This window comes from Panthera pardus, unplaced genomic scaffold, assembly GCF_024362965.1.
Source record: "Panthera pardus isolate Hobbes unplaced genomic scaffold, ASM2436296v1 HiC_scaffold_27, whole genome shotgun sequence".
NCBI classification, from domain to species: Eukaryota; Metazoa; Chordata; class Mammalia; order Carnivora; family Felidae; genus Panthera; species Panthera pardus.
The window spans coordinates 25,561,978-25,581,787 of NW_026526843.1; the positions used below are offsets into that span (position 1 = coordinate 25,561,978).

A 19,810-nucleotide genomic window follows, 5' to 3' on the forward strand; every position below is an offset into this window, starting at 1 on the left:
TTTTTGAGGAACCACTGTACTGCTTTCCAAAATGACTGTACCATGATTGCATACCCACCAATGGCGTATAAGGGTTCCCTTTTCTCCATATCCTTACCAACATTTGTTATTTCTTATCTTTTGATACTAGTCAACCAAACGGGTATGAGGTGCTATCTCATTGTGGTTTTGACTTGCATTTCCCCAATGATTAGTGATGTTGAGTACCTTTTCATATACCTATTGGCCTTTTTTGGAAAAATGTGTGTTCAAGTCCTTTGCCCATTTTTACATTGGATTATTTGTTATTTTGCTATTGAGTTGGATGATTTGCTTTTTTTTTTTTTTTACTCTGGAGTTGTATGAATTCTTTATGTGTTTTGGATAGTAATCCCTTATTAGATATATGGTTTGCAAGTAATTTTCTCCCATTCTGTAGATGGCCTTTTAAATTTATTTAATTGTTTCTTTTGCTGTACAGAGCTCTTTAGTTTGGTGTAGCCCCACTTGTTTATTTTACAGGTGACTGGACTGTACTTATTCCACGTGAACTGTTGAGCCCACTGTAAATTTAGATCTTTAGGTCATTTCACCTGAATTATTGTTCCATAATTCTCTATCATCCTTGTGTTTCCACCTCTAAATCATTCTACCTTCTGCCTCAAGATTAGTTTTTCTAACGTATCCAAATATCTCCCTTCTTCTTAAAAACCTTTAATGACTCTCCTCTTTTTTTTTTTTTTTTGGTACAAAGTATTCCTTTCATGTGGAAAATTCTTGTCAACAGTTCTGTTGAAATCTTCTCTTCCCTTTAAGGCCCATCTTCAATACTACTTCCCATAAATACCCTTTTCTAAATCATTCATTCATTCATTCATTCATTGAATAAATATGTATGGATCACATACTATTTGCATACATTCTTCTAGTTACTGGGGATAAAGCAATGAACAAAACAGCCACAGCCTCATGGAGCTTCTATTCTCTTGGGAGAAAATAGGCAATAAACAATAACCAAGTAAAACATGTGGTATGTTAGGGATGTAAGTACTAAGAAGAAAAATAAAGGAAGATAAAGGGCATAGAGACTGCTAGGAATGAGGAGTATCCTCCAATCAAATACTCCTTACTCCTTTGAATACCCAAATCATTTATTTTCCTTTACAACATGGTTATTTGTGCGTTTGTCCTTTTTCTTCTCTTATATTCAGAGCTCCTTGAGAGCAAGAAGCTCATCTTGCTCATCTTTGTATTGCCTGCATTTAACCATTTAAATTTAACCATTTAATAATGATTAAAATGAATCAAGTTATGGAAATAAATGTAACAGTAATGCAAGAGAAGGGAGATACTGGTATAGTGGTTGGTTAGGGAAGTCTTCTTGGAAGATCATTTGTGTAAAGCCCTGAAATATGGGTAGGGTGGTGGAAAAAAGACCTTAGTAAGTCATTTTGATATTTTTGTCCTGAAAAACTAAAAACCATCGCTTTATAAATTACGATTAATATTATCTGTAATTTTCTTTACCTTTAAAACCAGTGTTTCAGAAGGGACGGGCGATAGACACCGGAGAAGTTGACATTGGTGCACAAGTCATGCAGACCATTCCACCCGGCTTATTCTGGCGTTTCCAGATTACTATCCACCATCCTATATATCTGAAATTCAATATTTCTTTAGCCAAGGACTCTCTGCTGGGAATTTATGGCAGAAGAAACATTCCACCTACACACACTCAGGTATTTGATGTTATAGGTGTTTCTTGACCCTTTGGAGGGTGGTGGGATGAACAGTTCAGGGTTTGTGACTTGCAAAGTATGTGGGAATCAAAGGTGAAGGCAGACAGTTTTTGTAATGAGCAAATATCCAGAATAATCACACTCAAACGAATGAAAACAAAAATGACTGAGAAATATGCAATAGCATTTAGCAGAGCAGATTCAGAAAAGGAAGTTTAAGAAAATATTCTTGAAATTTGAATTCTGTTTCCTGGAATAAGATGATCATGAGTCATCCCAGCCCCCTCATCTTACTTAGCTTTTGGGACCACACCTCCTTCGCTGGCCCCATATGGTCTTGACCCCTTGTCCCGATGAAGAATGCAAATCAATAAGGGAAATGAGTCTAAAAGGCAGGTTTTATCTTATGGGTAGAAATTTTTTCTTGTGATTGTTAATAATAACTCAAATACGTAAATCTTCTGTGGTTTAGAAAGCCCTTCTATAAACGCTAACCACCTCATTTCTCTCATTTTTCCCCCTTATCTCTTTCTTGCACGAACCCATTTGGGGCCTTGCTCCATCTAAGAAGTAGCGTAAGGAATCATAACCATCAGGGGATTGCTTTTTTTTTTTTCCAACAGATACAACCATAGTCCACATCTTACCTTCTGGATGGGAATAGGCAGGGAAATAGAATGCCATTCAAATGTGACTCTTAAAATGCCCAAGGAAATGTGTGCCATGTGCTTGTCCACTGATTAGGGGGAAAAAGGAGGGGGTTCTTTGAATATTTAAATATGCTACCACAAAGGTAGTAAATTACGAATGTCCTCAAATTTTTGACTGTTTATTTGTTTTAAAAACTGTAAAACTCTTAAATTTGTAGAGAAGATCATGATAACTTTTTTGAGGGGAATGTGTGGTTTTGAGTATCTTCTGATACTTCAGTAAAATATCAAGATTCTCTCGCGTAGTGCCAAATACAATTTTTTTCTATTTCTTGGTTTATTTATTTTTAGACAATTATTTTGAATACTCCAAAACTGAAAGGTATTTTATAACATTTATAAATATTGTGGGTTTTTCAGAATTAATCATATACTTTTATGTTTAAGTATAATTAAGAACGAGTAACTTCCTCTTTCAAAGCAAAGAAGTGTGGAAGAGAGCAGTTGAAGCTAGAGATGTTCGTTAGTCTAGAAGTAGAAGTAGTAGCTCAGATTTGCGTGTATTTGTTCCAGTTCGACTTTGTAAAATTGATGGATGGAAAACAGCTGGTCAAGCAGGACTCCAAGGGCTCTGATGATACCCAACACTCCCCTCGGAACCTGATCTTAACCTCACTGCAGGAGACAGGTTTCATAGAGTATATGGACCAAGGGCCTTGGTATCTGGCATTCTACAATGATGGAAAAAAGATGGAGCAAGTATTTGTGTTAACTACAGCAATTGGTAAGCTGCCTTGACTATTATTTTGAATTGACAGTATAATTCTAGAAAGACAGCAGTGATTAAAGTGATACAGATGTCATTTAAACCCATCGTTCATTCTGCCTTAAAGTCCTTATTCAAGATAGGTCACTACAAGAAAGGCTTATATTATTGTTGTCATTAATGTTGTTCAAATGCTGATTAAGATTTTCTAAATGCTCCATTATTTGCTGCTTTGTAGGATACTTGCCACGTACCTTTTTATGCATTTTCAACAGGAATAGTTACCTGGATGATATTATTACCAAGGCTGCACAGATGAACAACTTCAGTGACAAAGGGAATAAGCAAGAGAATCTCTGTTCATTCAAGATCCATTAGAAAAGACAAAGCAAATAAATACCTTTTTTAAAATGGAGAAACTAGCACCAGTCCAGCTCTTCTTTAGAACAACCGATTCTAGAACCATTAAGGCTTCAAAAACCTACGAGTATTCAGAGAAGGGTCTTAAGGGTAATAACTTGGACCACTCATAGCCCTTTCTTTTGGAATTTTTTAGCCCCGAGGGAAAACATCTCATAGACATAGTATTTTATTGTGTGAATCTTCCTAACACACATGTCTTTTAAAAGAAGGGAAAATATTTTACAGCTGTCCGTATTCTATCCAACTCTCACCACTTTATCCTTTAGTTAACCTGTTCAACCATATGTTTAGGAAGATGTGTTGACTGTTAATAGACATACCATCTGCTCTTTATAACAATTATGTTCTATTTTTACTTGATGCTGAAGACCTTGACCCAGTAGAAAATGGTATTCCAGCCATTATATTAACAAAAACTTTCCTCTAAAGTAATCAGACTATAAAAATACACTGATTATTTTTTTTTTCCCCTGGAGAAAAACTCCACTGATTTTACATCTTCAAAAGACAACATATTTGTTAAATTAGAAAAAAAAATTGAAGTCCTGACACTTTTTTGCAACGCTAACAGACTCAATGGAGCAGATTTAATAGATGTACCTTTCATGACATTGTTTTTCTATCAAGGCCCAATTTTGGTAATGCAGATGCCAGCGAGTCATGGGAAGTTGAGTTCCTCCTAAGAAATCAAACAGTTAGAAGATCTAAAATATTTGTGAAGATTTTCTCTCTTCCTGTTATCCTTACCAGTAAGCTCAAGTTAAAACACTAACCCAACTATTAACCTTTCAAAAATCAATAGACCCAGAAACATGCTTGAAATTTTTTCCTGTCCCTTACTTCCTCCCAAAAAGAAGCTAATCTTTGAGATAGAATTCCTATTATCCAGATATCACGCTGTCAGTTTCATATGCAACAAAGTATTTGCTTCTTCCTTATGCAAGTCACGTTTTTTTTCTACTTTTCTGTTGTGTTTTTAATTTTTTTTAAATGTTTATTTATTTTTGAGAGAGAGAGAGAGCATGAACGGGGGAGGGTCCGAGAGAGAGGGAGACACAGAATCCGAAGCAGGCTCCGGGCTCTGAGCTGTCAGCACAGAGCACGACGCGGGGCTTGAACTCACGGACCGTGATATCATGACCTGAGCCAAAATCGGACAATCAACCGACTGAGCCACCCATCCGTTGTGTTTTTACGGTTAGAAGTAACAGAAACACTTCTGCAATTCCACTTAAAGAGAATTCAAGTAAATTTCTGAAAAAAATCACAAGTATTAAGTTATTTGCTCTAAATGCTCCCCATTAATTTTTTTTATGTTTTTATAATTTAACTGCAGTAAAGAGAGGCTGATATATTTGATTAAACAATTTAAGCTTTGTATCAATTTGACTACGCTAAATGGTGTTCTTAGCTGTTCGTTCTCTATTTCATGATGTTAGAATCGGTTGATTGATCTTAACTCTATTTGGTCCACTACTAATAAGGATCAAGACAATATTAGCAATAAGCATTTATTGAATGACTAATATAGGCTAGCCACAGGCCTATATTAATATATATTATTTTCCAGTAGTATAGACAGAGTTGTCAATATCCCCTAATCTCAGCCAACCTGCTCTATAACATGATAATATATACCACTTATGGAGTGCCATTCTGCCCCCAAACACTGTACCAAATGATTTACATTCAATAATCTTGTTTGATTCCCTTCACAACACTGATAGCATAGGTGTAGTGATATTTATATAACAAATAAGGAAATGGAGGCTTGAAATGAGTAAATAATCTGATAGAGTCTCACAGCCAACAAGTGGCAAAATTGAGATTTGAGACAACCAAGTATGTCTGACTCCAAAGCCCATGCCCTTCAGGCCGTAATCATTCCATCAGATTATCCATTACCTTTAGTTTCTCCCATAAGAAAACCTGCCAGGAGCAAAACCCATCATCAGTGCAGATGCAGATATCGAGGGGTTTTAGACTCTAGAATAAAAGTAGAGTTTTATGCATAGAACTTTAAAATCATTCTCAACTCTAATGAACTGCAGTTGAGGAAGTGATTCTGAAGGAAGATTAAAAAGATAGAAGGCAAGAGGCACCTGGGTGGCTCAAACAGTTAAGCATCTGACTCTTGATTTCGGCTCAGGTCATGATATCACAGTTCGTGAGTTCGAGCCTCACATGAGGCTCTGTGCTGACGGTGCAGACCCTGCTTCGGATTCTGTGTCCCTCTCTCTCTCCCCCTCCCCTCTGTCTGTCTGTCTGTCTCTCTCTCTCTCTCTCTCTCAGTAAATAAATAAATAAATAAATAAAAATAAACTTTAAAAAGGATAGAAGGCAAAATTTCATGGAAGCCAACATAAATAGAAAAACACATTGTTTCTCATCACTAGTTACTTATGTGTTCCTGCTGTAGCCATCCTCCTCCTAGATTCCCTGGGCTGTCCCAGTGTCTCTTTCATACCCAGTGGAGGTGGCAGCTTCCAGATCCTCCCTATATTGCCTTCTCTTCTCATTTGCATTGCTGGTGTTAAGTTCTGTGCAGCAGTGTGGGCCCAGAGACAGATCTTAGATAAGTCAATAAGATGTAGGGATTTTTATTTATTTTGATAGCAAACTTTATTAAACATTTTTTCTACAATAGCTACATTCCCACAAGGCTGCTTGCATAAGGTTGTCAATAGGAGCTGGTGTGAAATTACATTCAACTATATTTACCTTTGAAAGCTTCCTCCATGACCTCCTATTAACCATCCAGGGCGGGGGAAATCCAAATGTAGATTTAAGAACTGCCACTATCGCTTGGTACAAGAAACATAGATTAAATAGAAACTGGAGACGTAATTGTTCCGTCTTTGAATGGAAAAAACTCTGTGCCTTTTCAGCACCTTTTAAAGAAGTTAATGATTTTATGAAAATAACGAGTGTTTTAAGTTAAAAATGGTTAGCTCTTTGTCAAACGTTCCGTTCCCGTCAGACCAGTTGTCGCTCAGCAAATGCCACGTATAAATTTCTTATCCAGTTCAGTTTTCTAGCACAGGGATCAGAGAACAGGTTATCATAAACCTGCAAAAAGCTATCTGATGTATTCACACAGGGGTGACAAGAAGAACCTCTTCTGAGTGATAATAGGGGGCTATGCACACAGCCCCTGGATTCATTCTCGGCTTTCTAAGAATTCCCCCCAAAACTAGATACCACTTTCTTCCTCTTGGCTTTTATTCTACCCAAGGCCGAACCCCAAGTCTAGATCAGAAGTTCTCTAACTGTGGAAGTTTCCTATTTGAAGCATTGGTTCTCAGTGCCTTAATGAGGTGAGCCACCTGTGGGGTCACCTGAGGTTTTTGTTAGACTGTGGATTCCTGGGCTGCATCCTTCAGATTCAGTAGGTCTGGAGGGAAGCTTAGGCATCTACATTGTAAGTGTTTTGAGTGATCTACTGATCCAGGTGGTCAAAAGGCCACAATTGAAGAAATGCTATTTCTCGGCCCTCATTATGAATTCTCACAGCGGAGTAGGAGACGCCAAGACCACTTCCTAGAATATCTCCTTCTAATTGGAAATAGCTTATGCAAGTGAAACGAGATGAAGTAGATAATTTGGATTGAAAAGGAAAAACTGGTACATACGAGAAGTATGAGTTTAATGGGCCAGAACGTAAAACTCTGAATCCAAGAATGCTAAGTATGGAAAACTTCCAGAAAGAGTAATGAGAAGATGATTTAAAAAAAAAAAAAAACTGAAAGAAGAAAGCACACATACCATAAGAGTTCATGGACTTGGAATTTGACTTTATTATACTCAAATACAATTTTAAACTAGAAATAATTTTTGTCATTGTCAGAGCCTGACTTTTGTATAACTTCCTACCTTTTCAGCCAAATTACTAACCACAAGACTTATCAAAGTTCTGTCGCACTGCACATCTTTATGTCACCAGAACTACCTATGGGCGCCTTTAAAGCCTTCTCAATTCCCTTGAAACCTATTCTTCTCTAAGAATGGATTGAAGGGAAATTAGTGGCGGAGAACTGATAAGCATTTACAGTCAAGAAAGCATTTCTCAACAAAATACTTAGGTTCTAATGCTTTTAGTGGTGGTGAATTTAATATGAACACTTACTTTAAAAGCCTTCCATTGTCACTTATTAATGAAAATGAAATACTGATTATCATATTTAAGCTGTCAAGATAGTAGATTAAACATTTTAAGGTGCTAGAGAAGAAATTTTTTATTTGCTACAACCTAAACTTGAAAAATAAACAGTAGACTTAGTCTTTTGGGTTGCATTTTTAAGCCCATTTTGCTTTTGAGAAATATCCTATAATTCTAGTACATTTTTAGCTTTGTCACGAACATCTCATAAGAATACAATTCATCTAGACCCTTTATGCACTTTAGAGATGAGGTTGGTTTTTAGTTTCACTCTTGAATAGCCAATTCAGCAAATCCAGGGCCCTTGTAATAATTTGGTACTACATGTGACATCTTACAGAAATCTTTGGCATCTGATTTTAAACAGTAAGTGCTCCAAGACTAGGAGAGGGCAAGATTGTTATAGGCCCAGAGTTCTTGCAATTTAAAAAAAAAAAAAGTTAAGGACTCTACAGCCTGGAAGATTGCTCATTTCTTTCCTTTTTCCCTATTAACAGAAATAATGGATGACTGTTCAACCAATTGCAATGGAAATGGAGAGTGTATCTCTGGCCATTGTCATTGTTTCCCAGGATTCTTGGGGCCTGACTGCGCGAGAGGTAATGTTGCTCTGTTATTCCAATTGGTTTGGGGATATACACGTCTTTTGAGAACTCGGAATCAGGAGCAATAAGAGGAGGAAGAGAAGTGGCCGTAGGAGTAGCAGCAAACCACCACCACCCCCCACCACAACCAAAAGCTGAGCACTTACTCTGCCACAGACTGTTTGTTATAAACACTCTGTTACCTCTTCTGAATCATACATCCTTTGGAAACCGGTGACGTAGATCTACTGTTATCCCAGCTTATTGTGCAAAGAAACAACCTCAGAGAGGGGCGATAGGCAGTTACCGAACGGGTGGAATTTGTACCGGGGTCGTCTGTAACTGCTTATATACACCCGCGTAAATGGGAAGGGATAGGCAACCAGCAAACCGATAAGGAGCCTTAGAAAGTAAAGACTGGCAAGTCACGAGTGAAACAGCAAACTTTACCGTTTCCTCGACTTGCCCGTAGTTTAATTCTCGAAAAGCTTTAGATAAATCACACTGCGTTTCACCCCATGCGTACAGTTACTATGGTAGAGATGCTTTCTGCTCATTTTCAGTGTATTCTTACAGTTCTCAGTCTGCTAATACTTTAACCTCAGGTTTCCCAGCCACTCAGATTCCCTTAGATTAAATTCTGCTCAGCTGAGAATTCTATAGCACTTGCTGGCTTCCTGGGAGCATGACAGATCTGGAGGATGTGGGGATTAGGAAGAAGATGGCTGGTATTAAAAATTGACTAAGACAAGATACAGGCCCTGCCCTCAAGGAGCCCATAGTTTTAATAGGGAGGCAACAATGACAAAGCAGAGTTTAAGTATTCTAATAAAGGTCTGCACCAGGTGTCACGGGAGTAGACATCTATCCAGCATAAATGTATTTAAATATACGACTTTTTAAAGAAAACATTTTATACTCCCTGTTTATCAGTTTTTAAACTTTTCAGGTTTTTCTTTCTAAAAGTGGCGTACATCTGTTTGAGGAAGAAAAGCCATAAGAGAAAAAATAAAACCTTGGTTTAAAATAATGATAACAGGGGCACCTGGGTGGCTCAGTCGGTTAAGCGTCCGACTTCAACTCAGGTCACGATCTCGCGGTCCGTGAGTTCGAGCCCCACGTCGGGCTCTGGGCTGATGGCTCAGAGCCTGGAGCCTGCTTCCGATTCTGTGTCTCCCTCTCTCTCTGCCCCTCCCCCGTTCATGCTCTGTCTCTCTCTGTCTCAAAAATAAACGTTAAAAAAAATTTTTTTTTTAAATAAAAAAAATAAAATAATGATAACAGTAGTAATAATAATAATAGTTGTTTAACGGTATGTTGGAATCAAAAGCACATACTTGAAATAATTTCTTCACGCAGGATATTTTCATAACTTATCCTTTTTCCTCTCTCATAAGAGGAAAATTCTATTTGTAATCGCAAGGATGTGCCTGTAATAAAGGCTAAGTTAGAAATAGTACAAATTTTTGCCTGAAATATTACACAAGAATCAATAGAAGATTGCTCTTTGGAGATTTTAAAAGCATTTTGAGAACACTACAAGTTCATTTGCCAACCTTCAGATTCGTGCCCTGTGCTGTGTGGTGGGAATGGAGAATACGAGAAAGGACACTGTGTCTGCCGAAATGGCTGGAAGGGACCAGAGTGCGACGTTCCAGAAGAGCAATGCATTGACCCAACGTGCTTTGGTCACGGCACCTGCATCATGGGAGTCTGCATCTGTGTGCCAGGATACAAAGGAGAAATATGCGAGGAAGGTCAGAGCCCCATTTTAATCTATTGCTTCAGGCTTTTCTCTCACCGAATTGTGCAACTGTCATTCTGTAGAGATGCATCTAGTAGAGATGCAGGTAGTCTCTGCAAACCGTAAATGTTCAATATGTCTTGAGTACATGGAGAAGGGGGCTGGAGTCTGGGGAACTCATGTCTCTTCAGACAGTCTCTAACATTAACGCAGGGCTGTATCTGGGACACTTGCAGAGCAGTCATGAAAAATGGTGATTCCCCCCCCCCCCCATTTCTAACACTGCTTCATAACTTGAGAATTTCCATATTGATGACATTAGGTGTTAATTCAACTGCTTTCGTTGTTCCACACTACATTAGGCTGTATCTTACTTTAAAACACATGCTAAAAATAATCATGGGTGCACATTTGGAATGATTTCATTGAATGTTTTCTTTGGGAGCGATTTGTAATTACCATTATTATTATTGCTTTATAGTATTTATTTTTACATACCTCATGCTGGAACTTGACCTCCATGCCTAAGGAAGCCAGCGGACCACTAATGAGTTTCAAGGCAGTGCCTTTATATTAAAATTCACTCCAAAGGAACCTTTACACACACGACGCACAAACATATTTTGAAATGGCAATAGTTTCATCATTTAAAGAGACACATTGGAAAATAAGTTTACTAGTAATCAGACCTTTTTCATGCCACATTCCTCAAATAAGACTGATTTCAGAAATAATATTAAACCATTACCATGGGAGATGGTCTCATCACAACTGTTGTTCAGGAAAGAGGCTGCTGAAAATGCACTATAATTGCTTTTTAAAGATGGCTCATTAAGACTATTACACAGCATTCTAAAGGGCTTAATCTCATTCTGCTCCAAGAGTTTAGCTTTCCACCTCCCGTTAGCAATCGTAGCATTTTGGCGTGAAGATTATATCTGTTCCAGTGAATGGCATTGGGCCTGGACAGGACACCAGAGTTCCTGAGTTACGTCTGGAAATCGTTTTTATGGTTATCCAACTGCAGTCATTATGTTTAAGTTGTAAACTCAGACGTTACCCAAACAATGATACCCCTCACAGCATCTACAGTTCTCCATGAAAATGTTTAACCTCATTAATTTAGACCCTTCTGATCAAAATTTGGGAGGCACTTGAAAGAGGACTTAGCTTAAATTTCCCTTCTAGGGATCTCTAAGAAAATGTGTAGAATAACCAAGGTAGCAAGGAGGAATACCCACCATATTTAACAGTATAAGCTTGTCAAATACAGCAGAAAAAAAATGTTTTAAGTTAAAGGTCATAGACCAGAAACTCACAGGCTGAACTGGGCTTATGGATGGGTTGTGTTTGGGTCACACAACAGTGGTGGTGGTAGTGTTTTTATTGGGTTTTTTTTTCCCCATGTGATCTATTTGCCAAAATTTAAAAATAGAGAAGTGTCCTATAAAAATCTCTCATTTTGGTCTTTCTTGAGCAACTGGAAAATCTGATACCATGGGCCTGTGTTCCCACATGGCGATAATCAGCTGGAACCAAGCAGCCGCAGTTTCCTTTAAACTGGACCCTTCTCTCAGTTCCCTCCCAACACACTGGCTTCTTACGTCCAGTTCATCTCATTCATGTATGCTGCTTGCTGGCTCATTCAGACATATGGCTTTGTGCCTCTGATTTAAGTATGACTTACGTATTCCTTGAAGGTGGACTTTTAATAAAACAAACTAAGTTCAGTATTATTTTGTTTGTTATAGTTGTTGTGTTTTAATGTAACAAAATAGCCTCCTTCTAAAAAATATTCTGTACTTTTAGACTTTCCCTCTTGATCCAAATAATGAACAAAATAAAATCAGATGTACCTTTTAGTATTTATTTGCTGATTAGCTCAGGAACTAAAGCACTGTGCTAATGACCGTAAGGTTATGGGCTAATTATAATACAATAGCACTAATTGTAACAATGCTTAGGCTCTGTTCCGTTACCAAAAGCCACACCCGAGACCAGACCAGTCTTATGAATGAAGGCAGGTTTTATCAGTCTGTTTCATTGCTGGAATACTTTTTGAATTACTTATTCAAAGCATACTCCCCTCATTATGTGGAATCATTTTAGTTTCATCTTATTGTATCGAGAGAGTAGAAATTTGGAAACAACCTTGTCATTTCCCATGGAATGGCCCCTCAATTAAAAACACAAAACAATTTTCCCCAAGGCAAGTATAGGGATCTACTTCTAAGAGTTTATACATTTGTTAGAATGTGTCCAAAAATTTCCAGACTCCCAGAATTAGAGACAAATAGAATTACATCTGTGATATTCTAAATCATCAAAGACTATGTCACGGCATCCTGATGGAAGGAGAGGCCACACAATTTTTTTAATAATTTTTAAAATTTTGTTGAGAATGTTGTATTTTCAGTGCTTCTGAGAAATTAATGAAAGATTATAATAAATTGATTATGTTGTATGATTTCATGTAACAGCAGTCAGCTCACCTAATACCTAATAATCTAAGCCTAAAAATATGTTTTAATATTTTTAATATTTTATGTTTTAATATTTTTATATATATTTTATATTTGTAGACATATATGTGTAGTATATTTCTATATTTTATATATTGATTTATATGTAATATGTGCATACACACACACACACACACACACACACACACACATACTACTCTAGACATACCAAGTGAAAGCCGATTCTCAGAGCTAGGATTCCAATTTCAGAAAAGACAAGGAATGACTTCCCCAAAATTCTTAGGCTTTCTTGCGAAGCCAAGGAATTCCTGTTGAAAGCCCACACTGGTGCAGCCACCCATTTATGTGGGAGTACTACACCTTGCGTAACAATTTTAAGCAACGTATGTGTGGTTTCCTTCGTCTTCTAATTTTAGGATGCAACCTTTATGATACCCTACATATTTTTAAGTATTAATCATCTCCTGGTTTGAATACAGCCTTTGTATGAGACATTTTATTACCTAATTTAATACCGTATTAATGACGTATTAGGAAATCAAGTGTGAGTATCTCAGTTTCATCATCCTAAAGTATATAGGCAACACCTGTTCACTTTCAACCTTTTTCCTTCTTTTTTGGGGCTTTCAGAAGACTGCTTGGACCCTATGTGTTCCAGCCATGGCATCTGTGTAAAAGGAGAATGTCACTGTTCTACTGGTTGGGGAGGAGTCAACTGTGAAACTCCACTTCCTATATGTCAAGAGCAGTGCTCAGGACACGGGACTTTCCTTCTGGACACTGGGGTGTGTAGCTGTGATCCCAAGTGGACTGGATCTGACTGTTCAACAGGTACACTGGAGTTACCTCCTTCTCTTCCTTCCTCCACTCCCAAACTCTCACTGGCCTTTGCCTTAAGGTAGAACTTGTTAAAGTCTGGGTTGTATGACTTCACGGGTCATAAAGGACTTCCAAGTATTTCCTACGCTAGCATTTTACTGGGTTTTCATATGCAACATGCTACTGGGCTTCTCCTTGTATTTTCCGTTGTAGGTCTGTACTTGAAGCTCTGTCCTCATTCTGTATTCTCCCATAGTTTTGTCTTTCCCTGAGCCTCCTACCATCAGTTCTATACAGGTTATTTCAAAGCTGTATCTCCCCCCAAATAATCCTTCACTTCTAGTCATCTGCTGAGTATTTCCACTGGGTGTTCCATCACTTAGAAACAGAACTTAGCTCAGGAACTCTATTTATACATTGCCATATTGCCGCCCAATTGCTCTTCCCACGACTTGGCTTTCCTTTTCCTATTCCTTACCTTAAAATCAGCTCTAGGTCTCCCCTGTCTAGAAATAAACTTCAGATATCCTAGCCTGTTATTAAAAGCCCACCACAGATTCTCCCAAACCTCTGTCTCCAACCTGTCTTCTACTTCTGCTTCTTGCATGAATCCCTCCTTCTGTGAATGTACTCTGTATGCTCTGCCCCCTCCCAGGGCATGCCACGTTCACACTTTTCTCCATGCCCTTTCCCCGGTGGGGAATGCTGGTACCTTTCTAACCTAGGAAAATCCAGCCCATGGGTGCCTGGGTAGCTCAGTAGGTTAAGCGTCGGACTCTTGATCTCGGCTCGAGTTCTCACGGTTCATGCGTTCAGGCTCCATGTCGGGCTAGGCACTGTCAGTGCGAATCCTGCTTGGGATTCCCTCTCTCCCTCTCTCTGTCCCTCCCCTGCTCATGCTCTCTCAGTCTCTCTCAGAATAAATGGATATACTTAAAAAGAAAAAAAAAATCCAGCCCACCCACCAAGACCAACTACAGTTTTTGCTATTCTATAAAACCTCTCCTGATCACATCAAGAGGATCCTCTGAAATCCCACCGTACTCATTGCTAGACAGTAAAAATGGCATCGTGATGTAGGTATTTGTGTACGTGATTTGTTTTTCCGCCTAAACTAAAAATAATGGGTAGTTCTTTATACTTTGTTTTCTTACCCTTGGACCATGTGCTCATTCAATGAGTAGAATGAACAAATAATAACTCCTACAGAACCTCTGCCTGTGAATTTTGTTGAGGATGTAAAATGACATGTGGTAAACGGGAAAGATTAGGAGCTCGGTGGGACTTTTTGTACCACAGAATTAGTTTATGAACCAAAAAGTCTCCAAACCTGTGCTGTAAAGAAATGAGAAAGCCCCTCTGTTAAGAGAATTAAGCCTAACATGATACTTTACTGTACAAAATTTTGTTGCCTCACATACAAGTAATATGGGAGAGAGGATTGCATTTTACACTTTCAGAAATGGGTAAAATGATAAATTTTAACTAATAATAACTAAACTATAGACCTTAAAATTATTCATTTATATACTTAGCAAATGCATGTGTGCCTGCTATGTGCTTGTCATGGTGCTTGGTGCTGGGGATGTGGTGGCAAACAAGATGGATGTGGTCCTTGGACAAAAGGAGCTTCCAGTCCAGTGGAAAAGACACTTAGAGCAAGCTAGAAGATGTTTACAAAAAGGAAGTAACTGGGTATTATGGGACTTTATAGTATGGCTCTAGGCTGACTATTCATTTATTTGCTACATGTCATTGACCACCTTCCATTCCTTCATGTGTCAGATATAGTATGTCTGGAGCTTCAAATTTAAAATAAGATTAACGTTTGTGTTGTTATTAAAGCACACACTCACATAACAATTATTATGTAATAGGCGCTATTCTTTCTTTAAGTTTGTTTTACAGCTTATTTACTCATTTTGGGAGGGGTGGGTAGGGCAGAGAGGGAGAGAGAGAATCCCAAGCAGGCTCTGCACTGACAGCACAGAACCATGAGATCACGACATGAGCCAATATCTAGAGTTGGGACGCTTAACCCACTGAGCAACCCAGGCACCCCTAATGGGCAATATTCTAGGTGTTGTACATATATTCGTTTAATCTTCATAACAACTCTGTGAGATAAGTACTATAAGTGTGCCCATTTTACGAACAAGGAAGCTGAGCTACAGAGAGGTTAAATAACTTGCCCAAAGTCATCCGTGTAACAAGTAATAGAGCCGGAACTTGGGCTAATAAGCTATTCTGGCTTCACGTTCTGTACATCTAACCACTGTCCTGCCCTATCCTGTCCTCTAGAGGCCTGTGACCTAATTCACTGTATAAAAAAAAGTATTATTGGACTGTGCTGCAGAACACAAAAAGGGGACAGTAGGGTATTTCTGTGAGAAGAGGCCCCATAGTCAGGGAAGACTTTGAAGGAGTCAACATTTGAATCCACATTAGAAAGATGATCACATGTTCATCACGTGGACAAGAGGGGAAAGAACATTCCAGGCAGATGGAGTAACTTAAAGAAATAGAGCTATGAATGCAAATGCCATGACTGAGGGTTTGCCAGTCCTTGGGCATAGCTGCAGCCTAGAAATCCAAGAGGAGACAGGGGCAGGGCTAGAACACAGGGAGTTGGGTTTACACACCATGCTAAGGGATTTGCATTTCCCCTTGACACAGTCAGAAGCCACCGAGTGGTTTACAACAAACTGCACGGGAGATAGACCACTCTTTCAGGAACCGGAGAGGAGGCGATGCCTGACCTGGGGGCCTAAGGGACAAGGGCGATGTGATGATCAGAGTTGCCCAGGAGTGGAGTGCTGGGGAGGGCTGGAGCTGACACACGGCGCTTGCGAGAATAGCGAGGCGGGGACATACCAGAAAGGAGTTAGCACAGCAGATGAGGGACAGAGAGGAGCCAAAGATAACTACCCTGAATCGCTAGGTAAAAGGAGGCACCACCAGCTGATACCAAACAAGCACATGCAGAGGGGCGCCTGGGTGGCTCAGTCAGTTAAATAGACTTGATTTCTGCTCAGGGCATGATCTCGTGGTTCGTGAGTTTGAGCTCACGTCGGGCTCTGTGCTGACAGCTCGGAGCCTGCTTGGGATTCTGTCTCTCCCTGTCTCTCTCTCTCTCCGCCCCTCCCTGACCCTCAAAATAAATAAATAAACATTTTATTTTATTTTTTACCTTTTTATGAAATGTTTTTATTTATTTTTGAGAAACAGAAAGAACACAAGCAGGGGAGGGGTAGAGAGAGATGGAGACCCAGAATCCGAAGCAGGCTTCAGGCTCTGAGCTGTCAGCACAGAGCCCGACGCGGGGCTGGAACCCATGAATTGTGAGATCATGACCTGAGCTGAAGTTGGATGCTTAACCTACTGAGCCACCCAGGCACCCCAATAAATAAACTTTTTTTTTAAGCACAGTCAAAAAGCCAGGTTTGGGCAAAGAGACAGGACCTGGTGAGGTCAGTTTTGGACGTGCTAAGTTAGAGATGCCTGCAGAAGATCTGGGTTGGTAGGTCCCGTGACAGATTGATACTCAAGAATGGAATTTATGGGAGAACTCTGAACTGGAAACAAATATTTGGGATACAGTTCAGACCTTAGGAATGCACATTATTGTCCAAGAAGAGTGCAGAGAATAAGAATGAAGAAAGTCAAGACCCTAGAGAACACCAATATATAATATCTTTACCATGAGAGGGTTCCTAACATTTAGTCAAAAACTGGCCTCTTTATATATGACTTAATAAGCATTTATTGTTTGAATAGTGAATATGTATCATACAGTTTCTCCCTCAGGCCACTCACATCCCTCATGTGTCCTTCCTGATGCCACAGAATTGGGTAAAATTTTTGGCAATACACCTCTTACCAATTGTACAATTTCAAATATTTGTATTTCCAATGAGTCAACGTGAAATTCCGTGTGCTGAGAGTTTCTCTTTCCACAGCCCACCCCTTCCACCTAATACACAAAGACATGCACCAGGCCTGTCAGCAGAAATGACTCAGAAGGGGAATAAAAGGCTAATTATGAACATGCCTCTACACTTGCCCCCCTTGCGGACAAAGTACCCCAACCCTACACTACGCCTCCCTCACCTCAAATCACCCTTACCCGTCCAAATAAATCACATGGTCCTCACCATGCGTGAGAGCCCCCCAGTGTGAGAGCCCCACAGAAGATTAGGTCTGGAAGAAAATGTACAGATGTCTGCCTCAATGTTTCATAGATGTGGTGGCCTCTGGGCCACCTGCCTCAGCATCAGTAGGGATTCTAATACTCGGCAGCACAGACAGGTGAAGCAGTTTGCCCAGAGGTGAAAGCCACCGAACTGGTCTAACCCCCTCATTGAATTGTTCATTTCCCCTATTATGTCCCTGTCCTCATGTGAGGCGATGAGATACTTCGTGATCAAACGTATCTATAGCTGGGGAGACAAGTGTGAACAAAGATTTAAAATGCCTCTCACTAAGCTATAAAAGAGAGAGGTGCAACGCACAAGGTGTATTTAGCCTCACTCGAAGGTCTAGGAAGTAGTCACAAAAGACCACAGCCCTGAAGGGGACTGTATACCGCACCTAGGAGTTTAGACTTGATCCCGAGGACAATGGGAAAGCCACTGAGGGGGTTTAAAGAGGTTAGTGTCATGACTATTTACATTTTAGAATGATCACTCTGAATATAAAAAAAGTGAGGTAAAAAGTAAAGAAAAGTTGATATGAGGGAATTTAAGCGCAGATGGAGATGAAAGGATGGGTATGAGAGAAGCTAGGAAACAGGACTTGGTTACTGGATATGTGCCAGGGGAGGCAAGAATTTTCACGGACTCTGTGATGTCCATGGTGGGAGACTGGATAAATGGTGAACACCGCTAACAGACAAATGAGTTACTTCTCTACTAAACAAATTTTCATTGAGCACCTGCTATGTGCCACATGCTAGGATCTTGAGGATCAGTGAGGAAAATAAAGATTCCTGCACCAGCGGCGCTTGCGGTCTGGCTGGGGTGAGACAAGTGGTAAACAGTGAAGGATGTTTCAAGTTTTTGAAACATGATCAAACCGAGGGCCGGAGAGGTGAAAGAAGTCATCCAAGACCAAAGACCTGGCCAGTTGCAGGCAAACCTACAAGTAGGAGCCAGTTCTGCCGATTTCATTTTGTGTCTGGAGTTCTTTTCAGCCCTCCATCCTTACCCCCACCAGAGAAAGAAGGAAGAGTTAGACAAGGAACTGGCACTCAGGTGAATAGATGAGCTTATGGAGAAGGGCAGGTTCAAGGAGATGAAGGGCATCAACTATCAAGTGCATGAATGATACATTTTTCTCCAGAGATCCCGGACTAAAGCCATACTCATCCATTCTGGGTCCAATAGAAAAAGAACACTAGAATCATCTCTTGCTCAAAGAAGCAAAAGGGTGGATAGGTATGACCCCAAACTCAGCAGGCTCACAGGCAAAAGCCTTCCTAATAAAACTACCAAATTGAAAAATAGGGGCAGGAAATGCCTTGCAAATCTCTAGTGTCATGGTAGGAATAGTCCTTCTGTGATTTTTAAGCTCCATAAAGGTTGTTCCCACAGAGCATATTTAACCATCAAGATGATCTCACTGTGCAGACTTTTAATTGAGTGTGCTCAGTACAGGAAGCAATTTAACATCTGATTCTTATAATGGATCATGTCATTTCAAAGGTGGATATGCTCTTTGCCATTGATCATTTTCTTCCTCTAAGCGCATGAAGCTTAGCTGTTAGCATGTTAACTGTGCTGCTCCGATACCAAAAGGACCACAGTGAATGGTTTACTGATTACTTTCAGTCTGTCTTCCAGATACATTGAGTATTGTCACAGCACCATAGTGATGCTTGATAGAGGCATCTTTCACCTGAGGGTCTCATGGTACTTCACAGAGGTTAACTCATTAGTCTTTAAAAACTACCTCGAGAGGAATACAATCAAAGCTTGTCATACCATGGTTGAGATTTGGATATACCACAGGTCAGACCATACTCCCTTAAAATGTAAATCCTTGCCATGAAATCTCAGTAACACATTTAGCCTGCACTAAGGATATTGGCCCTAACCTCTACTATCATCATTTTAAAATGCATCTACTATATTCCTCTCATAAAATCTGGCATCTCCTGGTCACGTAGTCTTTGAGGGGGAACATAAAAGCAGAGTTTAGAGCTTTGATGAAACCTATCCTTGATGAAACTTCCTCTGAGCCACCCTGTCTATTGTTACTCACAGATAACTGACAGCAAAATTCATAGAAGGTAAGCATTCACATAGAGAGGACAACTCTTGCTCTTCTCTGCTGTGATCCTCTCTCATTATACTGTACCTTAGAAGTAGATTAATCATCTAGAGAGACATGGAACATTCGGCCCTGAGGTATTCCTGAACATTCTATTTGCTATACATCAGAAACCGTATGAGGTACTATCATTT

The 19,810-nt window shown here is 39.6% G+C and overlaps 1 protein-coding gene across 6 annotated transcripts in view; it reads left to right on the forward strand.

Annotated features, from left to right (window-relative positions):
• The window catches only part of TENM1 (teneurin transmembrane protein 1), a 781,688-nt gene that overhangs the window by 520,294 nt on the left and 241,584 nt on the right, over positions 1-19,810 (forward strand). For all 6 annotated transcript variants that reach the window (XM_019438138.2, XM_019438139.2, XM_053892078.1 and 3 more), the window contains 5 exons: positions 1,519-1,718; positions 2,942-3,152; positions 8,214-8,315; positions 9,863-10,057; positions 13,158-13,358. In XM_019438138.2, coding sequence (XP_019293683.1) covers positions 1,519-1,718; positions 2,942-3,152; positions 8,214-8,315; positions 9,863-10,057; positions 13,158-13,358 — 909 coding nt within the window. The remainder of the gene's footprint in view (positions 1-1,518; positions 1,719-2,941; positions 3,153-8,213; positions 8,316-9,862; positions 10,058-13,157; positions 13,359-19,810) is intronic.